General features: G+C 32.0%; 2 protein-coding genes across 2 annotated transcripts; one reads left to right on the top strand and one right to left on the bottom strand.

Annotated features, from left to right (window-relative positions):
• Positions 1–2,679: 2,679 nt before the first annotated feature.
• Positions 2,680–4,914, bottom strand: LOC107609820 (uncharacterized). Its single transcript, XM_088492449.1, has 5 exons — positions 4,867–4,914; positions 4,141–4,215; positions 3,939–4,049; positions 3,133–3,236; positions 2,680–2,845 (listed from the first exon to the last, which is right to left on the bottom strand). The coding sequence occupies exons 1-5, from the start codon at positions 4,912–4,914 to the stop codon at positions 2,680–2,682; spliced, it is 504 nt and encodes a 167-aa protein (XP_088348575.1).
• An 8,061-nt stretch (positions 4,915–12,975) lies between these two features.
• Positions 12,976–15,971, top strand: LOC107609819 (phosphomevalonate kinase, peroxisomal-like). Its single transcript, XM_016311860.3, has 6 exons — positions 12,976–13,029; positions 13,749–13,829; positions 14,754–14,815; positions 14,928–15,051; positions 15,465–15,587; positions 15,705–15,971. Exons 1-6 carry the CDS (start codon positions 12,976–12,978, stop codon positions 15,969–15,971), a joined length of 711 nt encoding a protein of 236 aa, XP_016167346.2.
• The last annotated feature ends 1,916 nt before the right edge of the window (positions 15,972–17,887 follow it).

The following is a 17,887-nucleotide window of genomic DNA, read 5'->3' on the forward strand; positions in this document are numbered from 1 at the left end:
GAGACATTTTTTAATATGTAAATTGTGTGTTGGACACGTATTTTATATTAGTTTGATGTTATTTAACATATGTTTTATATATTGAATTTTTTTTATTTATCTAAAAATTTTGTTTATAAATAATACAAAATTCGTTATTATTTTATTTCATCGAAAGAAAGGTTATTTTAGTGTGTTAGTTGTGTAATGAAAAATATTTTAAAAATATTAGTGTATTATAATGACGAAATTATATAAAATATACATAAAAGTATAAAATTTGTATGTGAAAATCTACTTTTATTTGTAATTTTATGCACTATAATATTTACAGAACTACAATACAATACAGTCTCTATTAAAAAATATAGAATAATTATTATCTACTAAAATATATAAATTAACCTCAAATATTATAATTTACACACAAATTATATGTGATAACACTAAAAGTAATTATAAATGGTAACACTACAAGTGATATTAACCAAATAAACAATAACAATCTAATTACAAATAGTAACATTAAAAATAATATTAATTAAATAATAAACTTTAAATAAGTGAAAATAATAAATTTATATAATTAATATGTCTCAAATAATTGATAATATATGTTGTCGTTCACGTATAATTACATACCACTTTTGTTAAATACACATTTATAATTTTTTTTACGCATAATATAATATTCCCTCAAAATACACTAACTACTCTATTTTTTTTTTTAACACACGAATAACATAATATTTTCTTTTTAAACTTTTTTTCTCTCTCCTAGATGAATGCTTACTATGATAGCAATGTTTCTCTCCAAACCTTTTTAAGAACTCCGAAACATGCTTCATTGTTCGTTTTCTAAGCTCGTTGTCCTGTGCATGTAGAAAGGATTAACACGTACCTTGTGTGTTGGTCAATATATAATTTGCGGAATTTTTTATTTTAATAAATAAAATAAATATAATAATTACAAAAATAAATAATTTTAAAAAATATTTATTGATTTAAATTCTCTAATCTTATTTTGTTTATGTGTAAATGAGATAAGACACATCAACATGATATGTGGTTATTTCGTTTACAATGTAAACGAAATAGCAGAAGATAAATTTTCAATTGCTATAAAAAATGTGTAACTCTTGGTATTTTTCACACACATTTTATATTTTTTCTGTGTCTCGTTTTTCTGACAAAAACAAGAAATCAATGGCCGGTAACCTTCCTTACATAGATGTGCTTGTTTATCCCAATTGTCGCATGAGAAATGGCGACAACGGGGTGACATTTGAGTGTGAGGATCCGATATTGTTCGCACTCAGCGTGTGAATACGTTGTCGGATTTGAGGAGTTTGATGTTGAGCAAGTTCGGTGGTACAGAAGTGAGGGAGATCGGAAAGGTGAGGTATAGGTTGCTGGCACCCATGGGGAACGGAGTCTTCCGATTTCGGCTATTCCGACTTCAATGTATGTGCACCAAGTTGTTGGACTTGTCAGTCATCAAATACCCTCCAATCAGTAACATAATATAGCACCTGACATATTGTCGAAGGGTCTCCGGGTCGTTTGTCGGAGGCATCTGGCGAACACGATCCCGCAACCACACACTACAAAAAATTATGGTTAAAACGGCGATTTTTTTGGGTATTTACGGCGGTTTGAACCGTCATTATTACCAAGAATGGCGGTTTTAGAAAGTGACGTAATTCTGGGCGCCATTCTGGTTATTACGGCGGTTTTCAGAAAACCGCCACAATTCCCTGGGTTAAAACGGCGGTTTTTGGATAGGTTAAAATGGCGGTTTAAACCGCCATTATTTCCAAATAAAACGGCGGTTTTTAGTTAGTTAAAATGGCAGTTCAAACCGCCGTTATTTCCACGGTAAAAACGGCATTTTTTGTTGGTTAAAACGGCGTTTATGAACCGCCATTTTTACCTTAGCAGAGTGGCATTTTTGGTTGGTTAAAATGGCGTTTGAAACCGCCGTTTTTACCAAGTTAAAATGGCATTTTTTGTTGGTTAAAATGGCATTTTGAACCGCCGTTTTTACCCTGACAATGGTATTTTTATTGGTTAAAACGGCATTTAAAACCGCCATTTTTACCATATTAAAATTACATTTCATGTTGTTTAAAATGGCAGTTATAAGCCGCCATTTTTACCGGATGAAAGTGATATTTTTTATCGTTTAGATATGTAGGTTTAACCGTCGTTTTTACCGTGTTAAACAAATAATTTTTTGTTTAAAATTTCACAATAACAAGAAATCATAACCTATAAACAAAATATTATGTAATTTATAAATAAAGTACTAATCAGATTGAGAAGTTTAGTAAGAAATCATAACCCATAAGATTCAATGTCTCAGTCATTACAAGGAATTTTATGGTTTCAGTTTAGCAATTTAAAAAAAAAATAGATTGAGAAGTTTGGTACACCTTCATGACCACAACATTTTAAAACTACTCCTGCAGGACACAACATTCTCCATTATAGTTACCGTAGCCACCAAAACATTAGCTCTTTGCTTTGTCACTGTCTTCACTTTAGACGAGTTTGATCCGAATGAATGTTGCCATTAATTTTGCATCCAGCAATATAGGATCTTGCCAGCAACAAGTACATGTCTTTCTACCTTTTGTACTCTTTGTATCGAAGAAAAAAGTAACCAAGATAATCAAAATCGATTGGAGACACCTTTGCCTATTCAAATTCCACATTCACAGTCATTATTTCGTTCACAATCATCATAACATGATGAAGATTAATATATAGTAATTGTACCTGAATTAGAGCCCACAATGCCCAGAAAATGTGTGATGCCAGAGCATATGCATTTGCCTCTGCATATAAAGTCTCTAGATCCTCCCTAGCAACTTGTATTAATAAATCAACATATATGTTCATGCTTAATCCATGTAATATAGTTTTACTAATTATGATGACTTAATCAGTTAATCCACTTCACCATGGTAACAAACCTCGTTTGGTCTCTAAGATTGTAAGTAATGCCTGAAAAAATGGTATTGCTCGTTCCTATTTGGGTTTAGGGTTTAGTGGAGATATATGCCAGTGAGTAGAGATGATGGTTAAAAGTAAAGCTTAGCATACTCTGGAATCCACAAAACGCTTCTATAACAACTAAGATTAAGCGACCAACTTAGAGATTCAAATACACTAACAGTAGATTTTCTCAACCGCATCTGTTTGATCATTCTACTGGGGTCCCTCATATAAGCAGCGACTTGATTAGTTATATCCTGTTATGAAACAACACATTATGAGTAAAATAACATGCCTCTCACATTGCAAAATCCTCAGTCCACTTTCAGAACCTGACCTGATTAAACGCATGCAATTTGCCTTTAATGGCAGCAGCACCAGTTGTCACTTGTGTTATCCTCTGCCATTTGTTGATTGACTTGTCTCTGGATGATGCTATTCTACAAGATACAATACATGAAACTTGTCAATTATACATGAAAAAAAGAGCAAAGAATCTTAATAATGCACCGAATTGAAAAAATTCATGGCGCACAGAATTAGTACGCACTTAAAAATTACAATAATACCGCTTGTGTCTGAGAAATCTGTGACCAAATTCGTAGAGACTTCCAAATCTTTTGATGACCTCTCTAGACCTTCAAGAGAAAGGGAAATCTCTCTTTAAAAAGAACAAGAAAATAAATGAAAAAGCGCCTAAAAATTAAAATATTAAGGACTCAAAAAAAATTGAATTATCTTTAAACTGGAAAGGAGTAACCAGCCACCAAGAACTCTTCTTGTTAAGCTATATGTTTTTGTTTGATTCAGTCATAGCAGAACAAATTATTTTGGCTAAAAGAGAGGAATCACCCAAAAATATTTGTACATGATTCGTGCCACCCATTCCTATGACTGTATATTAAGCACAAAATAGATATTTTTTCTTTCATATGTAAGTTCCAAGTCAAGAAACACACCTCTTGGAGTTCCAATATAGAATCTAAAGTCTCCTTGGAAGAAGTAATCAAATCTGAGTATGCTACTCTAACATTTTCATCTGCTTCACAAAATGAAAACTTGACTGGATCCTGCAGACAATATTCCGTGCTATCAGTCATGAAACTCAAATATGGTGAATATCAAATTGCATTAAATCTTAAAATTGGGATAGGAAAAGACCTGAGGTAACCTATTTGAACTTGAAAATGGCTTCTGAAGCAAGAACCTAAGCTCAAGAATTTTGTACCAGAGGGCCTTGAAGACAAAAGTCAGTGATGTTAATATAAAACCAAATCAGACTTAAAAGTATATGTACATTTTACTACCTGATATTATTATATTAATCATTCCTCTATTAAATGCCTCTGAGTTGTCTTCTGTTCTATGAATGAAAGACCATTTAAATCCTCCATCTAATTCATGCCTGGTACAAAGGTATTTTTTCAAGTGCTCAAAAAGCTAAGGATGAATTGTGAAGTACTCTAAAAAAAACAAATATTTTAAGATGATTGTTCTTTTAAAAATATTATATGCACACTAAAAGTCAATTATTATAGATTTATATATAAATATATATATTATTTGATTTATCATTTTCAATACTAGTAAAAATTTAATTATAAATTTTCATTTGATATAGAAATTTAATTACATATTTTTGAACTAAAAGAATTTAATTAAAAAAATAGCTATGGACTAATTAAAAATTGGTTTCTTATTCTTATTAACGAGAAGTGATCATGAAAAAATGTGATTATTCTTTATTCGGGTATAATAATTGATTTTGGCATATAAGACTATTCATCATGATTCTTCTATTAAAATTGGAGACACTTGTAATTAACAAAAAATGCTATAATATTTTACAGAAATAATACAGATATATAATCAAGAAAAACAACTTACCAACTTTGTAGAGCATGTTGAAGAGACTCCCATTGTCCATGTACTCATATGCAAGAAGCTTCTCTTGGCGGGAACAATAGTAAGCAAGAGGTTGCAACACAAATGGATGGTTGACTTGGCTAACTTTTCCAATTTTCCTCTGGAAATCACTTTCGGAGATTCCCCAATCCTTGATCCTCTTCACAGCCAAGAACACACTGTTGACCATCGACACCTTGTAGAGGCTCCCATGCATCCCTCTTCCAATCAACTCAACTAGTGCTCTCAAAAAGCATTATTGCCCCCTGTATGTTACAAAACCAGCTATTATATATTCATATATAAAAATATATATAATTTAATTTATTTTTAATAATATATTTTTCTTTCCTTGGTGAGGGACTAGGTGTACATTCTGCTGGAAGCGGCGATCCACACAAGTCAGGATTTTCAGAAAAGCTTTTCACACAAGTTAGGATTTTGAAAACTAACAAACAATTAAACCTTATTATATTTATAACTAATCTTTAGCTCATCAAAAGATGAATTTTGCATTTTATAAAACTCTTCATTTTGCATTTTATAAAAAATAATGGTGTACCATAAAATTTTTGGATTTGTTTAATTTGGATTTTGTTTAATTTTACCAAATATAACTAGAACAGATTTAGAAAAGTTTGGCAATAGCACAAGAAACTCACTTACCTGGTGGACATGCAAGGCTGCCTTTATTATGATGGTGTCTTGTTTGATTAGTTTCTGAAACGGGAATGACAACTTGATTGAGGGAAGATGGAGGTGATAGGTGCATTTCCTATAATGAATTTATTATATATAGCTTAGTTGATGAGTGTGAAGTATGAAGGTTTATTATTGTAAAGCATGAGCATGAAAAGGGTGCTTTAGATACACTTCTGGGCACAACCACCAGCCACAAATAAATATCTGCATGAAAATCTCTCAATCATTGAACAGAACTCAAAATTAACTATTATTTTCCTTTTTGTGATTAAAAAATTATGTATTAAGTGACCTCAAATGTTCTGGTACTAGACTAAACAAACCTCTGATTTTGCATCCTTGATTGAAGAAGCAATTGCCTCAAATGTAGAATGACCATCTACAAACTATTTTTTAATTATATCTAGATATCATGTTTAAATAATAGTGATAGTAAAATTAAAGAAGAAAAAAAAAAGAATTGAAGATGAGTAGTAAAAAAGAACTGCAGAATAGAACCTGAACAAAATTAAAAAAGAACAATAACTTATAAAAGAAAACTAATGAATTGAGTTAAACGAAATGTGTCACACCCATTAATAAAATTTGAGGAACTTATATATACAAAATCTCACCAAAGACTAAGGCAACGAACCAACGAGATATATCATAGCTGCTATAATAAAATCTATCTTTCTAAAGCAACTAATCTTGGTTTTCTTGATTTTCCAAACTTTTAGCTTGCTGTATTATATTATTCTCTTCCTCAGATTGGAGCAAAGAAGTTCCACGACAAATGGAGCATACATGGACAAAAAGGAAAACAATCAATTTGACGTTGCAATGCACAAGCATTGCAAGTGCAATGCTCTTTCCACAGCTAATCGGACCATCTAACACAATTTGCTTCCTAACTTTAACACCTAAAAAATTGAAAGACACACAAATCACACTGAACTTCACTTTAAAAAAATCAAGCCAAAAGAGAGGGTGGGGGAATCAAGCCAAAGACACATCACCATCAGCCTCAAATATGCATATTAATAATAATCTTTATTATATATCCAATACATATAAATATATTACATATAAGAAAGAGAATTGGGTTCAATAACTACCTTTTGGTCTCTGTTAATTGTATTAAATCTTTTCTCAAGTCCATAAATACATTTAGTATAGTAACTATCTCTCTCATTTTTATCTCCAACAAAATTACTCCTATCTATCAAACTTTCAAAACATGAAATTTAATGTCTAATTATAATAATATCTAAAAAAATTTAAAACTGCAGCTTCAATGGGAGCAGATTAGCAGTGTGGCAATCAAGCTTCTAGTAGTAATAATAATAATAATAACCAAAGAGCAAAAATCACCCAAAATCAGAATCAACCATAGAAAAGCAAGCCAAATTCCATATATTAGGATTAAACACCCAATACTCATGTGATTTTACCTTATCTTTTGAATTATTGTTTAAAATACGTAATCGATTTTAAAATGATACTGAATCAATTTTGAAATAGAAGAAAAAACAAAATTCCTACCTATTGAGCAAAAGCAGAAGCAGAGTATAACTAAGCATGCAGCGATTTGAAAGATTTAACCTATAATTTACAAACTGAAGCTGGAAAAAGAAGAAATAGCACTCACATATATGAAGCTATTCTCCTGCGCTTGGTTTCCATCATCAAACACTGTCATTATCAAAATTTACATCACATTTATCAAATACAACATAAGCATTCATTCACACAGCAACAAGAATACATTTATTTTTATTAAATAAAGAAAATCTAAATAATGTACTTCTTGTTCAATTTAACTATATTCGTATTAAAGAAGAGACTCATCACAGTATCAAAATGCAGAGAATCGCACTTTTGAACCCTAGAATGTAAAAAGATAGAAAGCTGACCTGCCGATCTAGAACGAAAGGGAGGCACTGAGGATTTTGGCAGAGAAGACACAGAGAATGACAAGGAGGAAGCTGGAAGAGGAATCACCGAAAAAGATCGCGACGGGAGGAGATGTCGCTGAAGGAGATCGCCTCCAGGTGTTGCCGGAGAAGATCGTCGCGGAGAAGATCGTCATTGAAGGATATCGTCACAGGAGGCGAATGCAGAAGGAGATCGCCGCTGGAGAAGCTGTCGCTGGAGGAGATGCCACCGGAGAAGATCGTCCTTGGAGGAGATCGGAGAACGCCACTGAGAGAGTTTCACTTTCGGGTTTCACTTTTTCACCAGATAAGATACTTAGGGTTTCTTGGTTTTGGGCTTTTGGCCTTTTTTTTTAAATACTGGTTTCAATAATGGCGGTTGAAAACTGCCAAAATCACCAAAAAATGCTATGTTTGAAAAATTAATTATGGCAACATCATAAAATGCCATAATATCCAAATATAATGGCAGTTCTTTAAAGCTGACATAATATAAATGCCATTTTAAACTCTTTTTTTTGTAGTGACACAAGCTTCAGGGTCAAAGACTCCTTTCTTTGCGCAGCCTACTGTACTGCCACTGGAGGCTTGGCACCAAGCATCTGTTCCACCAATGCCCACGTCTCAGTGCCATACCACCTACCGAAGTCACGGAGGCACCTCCCAACGGGGTTACCGTGTGTGCGTAGGCCTAGGTGGTACGCCACGTCCTGCAGAGTGATAGTGACCTCACCCACGGGAGATGAAACATGTGCGTCTCCGGACGCCATCGCTCCACGAGTGTCGAAATTAGAGAATTGTCAAAAGTGAAGTCCCTGAGGGGCACCGTGTCGCCGAATCCGGCCTCAGCCAGATACGGGACGATGGCGTCGGATGGAGGAATGGTATGACTCACTTGTCGAGGCAGTAGAAGGCGAGGCCTCTGAAGAATAAAAAAAAAAAAATTCAAGCTTAAAAAAAATTCAGCTAGATACTGACTTTTTCGGTTTAGTAATTAGATCATCTTAACATGATACACAACACATTAGAGGTTACGCAAATATTTCTGTCTAACTTACAGCTACTTCTACTTAAGCATATACTTCGATGTTTCTAGCCTACACATGTCTTTAAATTACATATTCCATACTAAGCAAACCCTAACTAGAACGTTATAAATACTAACAACCTAGCACAACTAAAACAGAGTTTCAAACTAATAATTATGTCATAACAACTACGTACAAGTAAATATAGTTCTAAATTCCTCCTAGAGACCTATCCCTAAACCACTTAACTACATTATGCCTCTTCAGAACTACCCTAACAATGGTCACATACTTAGATTAAACAAACAGAACACAACTAACCTTGAAGTCGGCCTCCCCAGCGTAATGCGACGTCTCGTTCAGCCTGTTGATGTCTTTGTCGTTCCCCGTCTGGCGCGCCATCATCATATCAGTCTAAAATAGGGTAAGAAAGAGTTAAAAGATGGGAGAAAGAGGTTGACAAAGTCAAATGGGGCCCGGAATGAAGCTGTAAACGACTTCTACTTATAAGTGCGGACATGCCTTATCTCGTTTACAGTGTAAACGAGATAACTACATGTCATGCTGATGTGGTGTAAACGAGATAAGACTGGATAATTTAAATCGATAAATATTTTTTAAATTATTTATTTTGGTAATTATTACATTTATTTTATTTATTAAAATAAAAAATCTGTAAAAATTTCTAAAAGAAAATAATGAGAATTTCTGAAAAAGACGACTCCACTGCATGCAACATACAACTTGCGTGTTGTCTAGAGTGTGCCACGAATCTCTTTTCTTGTCTTCTTTTCTACAACACGCTACCTGCATGTTGGTCAGCATGTTGTCTATGTATTGACTTGTAAATTTACAATCCTACATAACACGCGATGAATCAAATATCTGTATAACACAATAAACTTTTTCATATTAAAAATAATTTTATTATTATTATTATTATTATTATTAGGGTTAGAAATCATTGAAGGGGATGAAGGAGTGTTTTTTCTTTACGGTAGCTATTAGTTATGGTTAGAAGTGAGTCAAATTCAGTTGACCAAGATTAAACTAAAATTTCAAAAATTAAACTCAATTCATAGTTCAACTTATTAATATGTACTTGAACTTATTTGTAAATTTAAATTCTACTCACCAAAAATTCACAAATTTATACAAATTATATAAACATATTCCATACTTCTATATAAATAAATAAATAAATTATAATTTATATCCTAATTGTAGTTATACATAAAATTATATGTTTGTGTAAAATTATTATTACAAATTAAAACTAAAAGAATATTACATTTAAAGTATAAAATATGTAATATATATTAATATAAATAATTATAATAAATAACATATATAATAAAATCAACTCACAAACTAATAAATCGAGCTTACCCAAATTTAAATTTGACTCATCATTTAATATATGAGTTCAAATTCAGATTTAAATTTGACTCACGAACTCATGAGATTAGCTTATTGAACTGTTAACAAGTCGATAACTTAGCATTTAGCTAATAACTTAGAAGCTATCATTCTAAAATTTTAATTTACTTTTCATATGATTATGAATAATAATATTTGGGTAATTTACATGCATAAAATGGATGAAATTCAAAATTACATAGATATGTTGAACACAATTTAATTACACGCCTCTCCTATTTACTTTTCTATATAAATTAAATCTACTTAATTCGATTTATGCTAAATACATGTAAATCGAATCAAATTGATTTGATTTACTACTTATGCAGTATATACATTACTACTTATACAGATTATTGATATTTCTTACGATTAACTTAAATGTAAGAAATGTCAATAATATGTATAAATAGTAAATCAAATCAACTAGCTAGATTCAATTTACATGTATATGCTGTACAAGTAGTAAATCAAATTTTACACGTATGTATATCCTACATAAGTGGTAAATCGAATCATCAAATCAACTTGACTCGATTTACATATATTTTGTGTACTAGTAGTAAATTGAGTTGAATTGATTTGATTTATATAGAGATATAAATAGAACTAACGTGTAATTAAAGGTGAAAACTCAGGTGCACACGTGAAGTTGATAACTGAGAACCGTTAGATGAAAATTTAGTCAAATCATTCAAATTATTTAACAACTTTCATCTATCAAATTCACGTAAAGTTGACTGTATTTGACTTTTTACCATAATTAAATTGTGTTTATGGCATCTGTGTAATTTTAAAACATTCATTTTATGCATATAAGTTACCCTTAATTTTGTTTGACAAAATATATTAAATATGAGATTATATTTTGATACATTCTTTACAATATATATTTTAAAAAATGAAAAGTTCTATGAGCTTAATTTGATATTTGTACGACAAGCAGTGTTTTATTGCGATGTTTTTGTATGTAATGCCAAAAAATTAAAAAAATGAAAATGAGATCTAAATATTGAATTTGTACTAATTTTAATTTTGAATAATTATCTAATATTTAAAAAAAAAAATCAAATGTACAAATTATTTGTCGTTTATAAAAAAAATATGGTGCATTTTATCTAATAAAATTAATCTTTAGATGATTATAATATCATTTATTTTTTCAGAATTATTTTATTCACAATTAAATCTTTTTAAAAGTTATTTATTCTTATTTTAGCCACAATCATAAGACTCTCATCATTTCTCTTTCCTAAATATTTCATTAAGAAAAAATGGTTAGTCTCAATACCTTCTATTCAAAAGATCACACGACGATTATTCTTTGTATTTCATTAAGTGTAATAAAGTTAAAAGCATAGTTTTTCTGGATATTTTGGATTATTATAAATAAATTTTCAGACATTATTTTTATTTAAAACTCTTTACTCGAGGACAAAAAGTAAATGTATTATATGATTCGGTTTATATGAATTATGACCAAAAGTAAATGATTCCATCGGAATGTTTGCATGCTAAAAAAAAAGGAAATAGTTAATTTGTAGAAAGAAGGAAGAAGAAAAAATAAGAGTATTAGTGTATTGATATGATTCGGTTTATATGAATTATTATGACCAACTAACCCTTTTCGCTGAACAATCCATACCTAGTTTGATAACGCATGATACTCGTATGCAGGTATGCGGTCAACATTATTATTCTACAAGATACTTTAATGGCTTTTCTGCTCCGTACAAAAAAGTGCGCCAGCAAAGTGGATCTTCAATTTTTTAAAAATATAATTTTAAATAATATCAAATAATCAAATTTTTTTCTATATCAATTAATTTTTTTAAAATTAATTTAAATTTAAATTTTAAATCATAAATTTTTAATCTTAAATTCTAATTATAAATTTAAACTCTGAAATTAATTAATATTAATTAACTAAAAATTATTTCTCTATATTTAAGAAATTAAACTTTTATGTATTTTTAAGTTAAAATAAACGATTTTAATACAAATATATTTTACAATATTAAATTTTGATCTCACTACTAGAAAATTAGTTATTACAGACAGATATTTTCGACGGATTTTATCCCACTAAAATACAGACGGAATTTCAGAGGAATTTTTTTGTCGAAAAACAAAAAAAATAGATTAGCATAAATTACAGACAGAAAAGAGAATCCGTCTATAATTCCGTCAGAAAAATTAATTTTTTTTTCCGTGGAATGGTCCGTCTGTAACTAAGTAGACAAAACGCGCGTTTTATTAAATTATTACAGACGGAAAATCCGTCTGTAATTTAAAATTTTCCCTTGAAAATATTAAGTTAACCTAACTCACATCCTATCCTCTCGCGATGCATTCACACTCCACACTCTCCTTCATAGGAGCTTCTTCCTATCCTCTCAGAACCCATCCTCTCAGATCCTATCCTCTCAGAGCTTCTTCCTCTCTCCGTCCACGTTCTCTCCATCACAGGAGCTTCTTTCACCGCTGCCGCTCTCTCCATCACTCCGTCCACGATCTCATCACTGACAGCAACTGCCATTCGCTGGTCATCCTCATCCACCGGTTCAGGTATGGTTTTGCATGGCTTTCAATTTTCGAATTCTTCTCATTTGAAATCATAGTTCCTGTGCTGTTCAGGTATGGCTTCAGGAATCGAAACCATTACACACTAACAAACCAACAAACCCTAGCAACAACATTATCAATCTTACTCTCACTTTGTAAAGTTGTCTGTCTCTTCGAACCCTAGCTTTTCTTTCAAGACGACTTATGTATTTATTTATTTATTCACTCCCTGTTTCAATTTAATTTTGAATGATTTTTGTCTTCAGAAAGTGCAGCGATTAGAATCTTCTTTGGTTAGATTTCATTGTGGTGTATAAACGGTAGATGATGAAATTTGTACTTTTGTGGTGGTTCTGCTTCATTGTGCTTCAAAATCTCCATCTTTTCCTGTTTACTGTTTGTGATCGATATATCATTCCTTCAAATAAATACTTGTTAGTTGTAATGTGTGCACCTGCATGGCTTCTACTTATTTTGATGGTGTTAACTTTCATGTTTATGTTGGAGATAATGTTATAATATATTCACGTCTATCATGTGTTCAATGCAATGTCTCTGAGGGCCTTATCATGCTCCTTTCTTTCTTTTTTCTTTTTTTTTTGGGGTTAAGCATAACTTTGTCAAGAATTTTGTTTATGTAAATGAAATAAACGAATTAATGTGTTTACTATCTTAAAAAGAGAATCTAAACGCAATGTCATTAGTGCATGTTAAGTGCCTATTTCTAACGGCCTTCCGTGGAAGAATTGGAAGAAACTATGTTAGGAACAGCTCCAAATGGAATTCTTAATGCATCTATCTCAAATGCCTGGTTAGCAAGTCCTTATATTCTTAACCAAATTCACAAATAAACTGATTTGAGTCCTCAAAGAATTGACAATGAACTTGCCTGTTATGAAAGTGTACTAGGAAGTTATATTTTGCAAGAATTAGTACAAAAGTGAGATTTTGTAGGGTAACAATCATTGCCTTCTAATGAAGTTATGGTCCATTGATTCTACATTTTTTTATTAACCTGTTTTAATTCTAAGTCATAATAGGTAAAGTTATAGCTTTTGTTTACTATATTTATTTATGTGCCAGGTTAGAGTACCATTGCTTCTACCTTTCCCTCCTTTCTTTTTTAATTCTATTTTATTCTGGGTCTGTCTTTTCCCCATGTTAATTTTTGTTGTTTCAAAGTAGGCAATATTTTCAACCATTGCTCATTTTATATTCATTATTGTTTCAGAAGCCTGTCGAAGTAAATGCTGAAACGAAACAGGATTTGAAAAGTTTTAAGCTTATATTGGAATATATAAAAGCCTTGCCTGTAAGTGTTGAACTACAGTTTACTCTTCATTATATAGCATGAACTTCTCTCTTACACACTCGCTCCCTCACTGACACGACTTCATCAATGCCATTCTTGAAAACATTACGGTATTTTGTTTTATGGTGCAATTTGCATAGAGGAGTAATTGAATCTATTTTGTTTTCTGGTGCAATTTTTTATGATATTTTGCAAGTGGTATGTCTCTATTCTAAATGTTTGTTTCTTTCCTGTTTGGCTGGAACTGATGACTGATAGGAGCGTCAAATAATAATGCTTTTCAAATGCAAGCGGAGAATCAATTGCTTTCGCCACTCGTTCCTGTTCGTCAATTGAGCTTCCTCAGGTTGCTGGTCCATCATGGGCACCCTTTGCTTCTTGGATCACTGGTTGGTAAGTCAACCTTTTTCCCTTCTTTGCCTTTATATGGTTTCTTTACCAATATAGAATTTCTTAATTAATAATGCCATGTTCTATATTGGTAAATAGCTAAATAACTAGAAATGTTGATGTTATGGTTGTTTAAAAGAATGTAGTTTTTTGGATTATTAGTGGGATTTTGGAACCTGAGGATTAATGGCCATATGTCTTTTTATAGAATGCTTTGAAGTTTGGATTTTGATATAGGGACCATGTAACTAAAGCGGTTCAAATTTGAATATTTAGCTTCTTAGCCTAAGAGTTCTAGGAAGTTAGATCACAGAGCTCTGAGTTGAATAGTTTTGTTACTGCTTACACCAAATCAACTTCTGCCCCTCACTTAATTATCTATTGAATTGCATTTTCAAGTGAAAACTCTGAATGGTGTATGGTGTATTTCATTTCAGTGAGAAATGTATGGTTTGAGGCCTTATACAATTTCCTAGAAAACTCATTATTCATTTCTTACTTTTACTTTTTATCTAACCTGCAACTTTGATGTAGATATATGATCACCAGCATCACATGGGCCTTCTCATAATGGAGAGAAGGGAATTGGCTTCCAAGTAAGAGCAAGTTAAGACCTTGGCTGAGTCTTCTGAGTTAATGCATAAACATGATTCAGCCATGACTAAATCTGCTTTAACTGAAGCAAGACAACGCGAAGAAAGTTTGAAGAGGACAGTCAGAGGTGAATTCGCAGTTAGAAATTCAACTGAACTTTTTGAGTAAATTAGCAAAGGAACAATGGGATGCATATAAATCTGTGATTGATAGCTGCAGCAAGCTCAGATCAGAAAAGGTATTTCTTTCAAATCATATATGGTTGTTTAATTAATGGAAGTAACATCAAAATTAGAATTTTTACTCCTGTGGATGTAGAGTAAACTGATTGATAATGCTCACTGTTAAATAACTAGAACATTTTGGCCTTATGGTATGCCTTGCATTAGATTAAATTTCTACATTCTTGTTTATTAGTTATTTTAATGAGATAGGACATCTTTACTATTAGACTTATACAATTAAGTTGACTTTTGATGGGTTTGAAAGAGATTATATATCCAACTTTACTGTTTGCCTGGTTTTCAGTTTCAAGTGGTGTGACTGAATTTCTAATGCACATATGTGATATCATGTTCTTGAGACTACACTTCAGGCTCTCATGTTCTTGCTTTTCTTCTTGTGTTGATGTTGAAAATGCAATTCTCACAGTGGATAGAGCAAGCTTCTGAACCCAACAAGGAAGCAGTTATTAAAGCATTGCTAGGTGCAAAAGAAGTTATGCTTGGGATTAGATATCATATGCGCCTAATGGGTGAGGCTGCAGGTGTTCCTGTAAGTTCCTTTCATTGATTTGGCACTTATTATTAGGCTTCTTTTGTTTGAATGATGTTGATTATAAATTATATCTGCTGGTAGAATATCACTACTCTTTCCTTGCAATTCATGCAGATTGAACCAGAATCACAAACAAAACTTTTAGATGCTACACTAAACTTGGAAGGAGTGTTGTTGGCTGGAGTTCTAGGAGCAGGAGGATTTGATGCTGTCTTTGCTATTACTTTGGGAGATTCAAGCAGCAATGTGACAAAAACAAGGAGCTCACTCAATGTTCTTGCCCTTCTGGTTAAAGAAGATCCTTGTGGCGTTTCTTTAGAAAGTGCTGACCCTAGAACAAATGAAATCACTTCAGCTGTATCTTCAATTCATATTGAATAATTTATTGTAAATATTGTTTATTTTTAATACGATGAATTTGTTTATTTTTTGAAATATTGTAAATATTCGAATATAAATTAGATAAGAATTTGTATTAAATTTATATTTATTTTGTATGAAAACAAGTTTATTTTGTAATTAGAAAAAGTAAAAAAAATTCTATTTTACCTTACAGACGGATTTACAGACGGATTTTCTGTCTGTAATCATGATTTTCCAAAGTTTAAATTACAGACGGAAAATCTGTCAGAAAATCCGTCTGTAATTACAGACGGAAAATCCGCCTGAAAATCTGTCTGTAATTACAGACAGAAAATCCATCTGAAAATCTGTTTGTAATTACAGACGGAAAATCCGTCTGAAAATCTGCCTGTAATTACAGACGAAAAATTCGTCTGAAAATTCGTCTGTAATTACAAACGGAAAATCCGTCTGTAAGTTTGTCGCCTTCAGGAAATGGAGGGAGAATTTACAGAGGGAAAATCCATCGGTAAATAGTAAAAATCCGTCGGTAATTTTCCGACGGAAAAAATCCGTCGGTAAATAATTTTCGACGGGGCTTTTACAGAGGGACAAAATCCGTCGGTAATTTCGTCGGTAACCAAAAATCCGTCTGTAATAAAGACTAAATCTATCTGTAAATCTGTCTGTATTTATCCATTTTCTAGTTGTGTCTGAATTATTTCAAATAATTAAATACTACTTTACATTATATTTTAATTGAGCCCCAAAAATCATAATTGAAGTGACTTATAGTGACAAATAATTTTTTTTTGGACATGAAGTGACAAATAATTTTTTTTTGGACATGAAGTGACAAATAATTGTTAAGGAAATGTATTTAGAGGGTTTGTTTGTTTGTGTATACAATTCACACATTACTACTTGATTGGACAGGTTAAAAAACAAATGAAAAACCAACCCGTCACTTTTTCTTCTCTACAATTTTTTTAGATGCCTTGAAAATATTTTTAAATGAAAAAGAAAATAAGCGCCAAAGAAAGGCCATTATTGTATAAATTAAGTCAAGATACTTAAAATTATGTTTGCCTAGAAACCAAATAGACAATAACCAGCTTTTAGGTTTTAGGAGTATGTATGCGTGGAAACCAAATAGACAATAACCAGGTTTTAGGAGTACGTACTTTCTTCACATAGATTTAGAAAAAAAGTACAACATAAGTAACAGAAGAGTGACTTATGAGAGTTGAGTGAAGTGTATGAGGAAAGAATAGGATGAAACTTTACTAATTAAGGAGATTATGGGAGAGAGTGCGAGAAAGGTTACTTCAGGTAACAAGGAGGGATTACGTAAGGTTAGAGTTAGGGTGACTCATAAGGTTTCATTCCGTGATAAAGTAATCAGGTCTTCTGAAACTTTAGGGTTTGGCAGGGTTGATGTCTTGGATGGTGATACGATGGCAGTAGTCACATGGAAACAAAGTAATCTAATACTTTCGAAGGTTAGCTTTACTGAAGAAGCTCGAAACACTCTATCATAACCTTACAAGGAGGCCATAGTGATTAAAATTCTTGGAAAATACTTTAGTTATATGGCCTTGGTGCATAAACTGAAAGAGGTATGGAGGCTTAATTAAAGGTGGCTATGAAATTTTGGATGTTGGGTTTAATTACTTCCTCGTTAAATTTGATCTCAGGGAACATAGGGAGAAGGTTTTATTAGGGGTCCATCGATGATGTTAGGTCATTACATCGCGGTTAAGCCATGGTCTTCGGATTTTAAACCATGTGAAGCCTCCGTTGGGGACACCATGGTTTGGAGAAGAACTGCGGGATTTAGTATATGGTATTACCATGAGAAAGCCATGATGCATATTGTCTCCGCTGTAGGTAAACCAGTCAAGGTAGACCTTGCAACCAAGTCGATAGAGAGAGGCAAATTTGCTTGGGCTTGT

The sequence above is a fragment of the Arachis ipaensis genome, chromosome B7 (assembly GCF_059453495.1).
Source record: "Arachis ipaensis isolate K30076 ecotype BB chromosome B7, ASM5945349v1, whole genome shotgun sequence".
NCBI classification, from domain to species: Eukaryota; Viridiplantae; Streptophyta; class Magnoliopsida; order Fabales; family Fabaceae; genus Arachis; species Arachis ipaensis.

What these genes read in the sequence shown, in the direction of transcription:
- LOC107609819 (XM_016311860.3), top strand. Translation starts at nt 12,976, where the DNA reads ATGGCTTCTACTTATTTTGATGGTGTTAACTTTCATGTTTATGTTGGA. An exon ending in ATGTTTATGTTGGAGATAAT is followed by an intron (nt 13,030 to 13,748) that starts GTTATAATATAT and finishes TTATTGTTTCAG; the next exon opens with AAGCCTGTCGAAGTAAATGC. An exon ending in GCAAGCTCAGATCAGAAAAG is followed by an intron (nt 15,052 to 15,464) that starts GTATTTCTTTCA and finishes CAATTCTCACAG; the next exon opens with TGGATAGAGCAAGCTTCTGA.
- LOC107609820 (XM_088492449.1), bottom strand. Translation starts at nt 4,914, where the DNA reads ATGAGTACATGGACAATGGGAGTCTCTTCAACATGCTCTACAAAGTTG. An exon ending in CTATATTGGAACTCCAAGAG is followed by an intron (nt 3,237 to 3,938) that starts GTGTGTTTCTTG and finishes GTTTCATAACAG; the next exon opens with GATATAACTAATCAAGTCGC. An exon ending in GTATTTGAATCTCTAAGTTG is followed by an intron (nt 2,846 to 3,132) that starts GTCGCTTAATCT and finishes ACAAGTTGCTAG; the next exon opens with GGAGGATCTAGAGACTTTAT.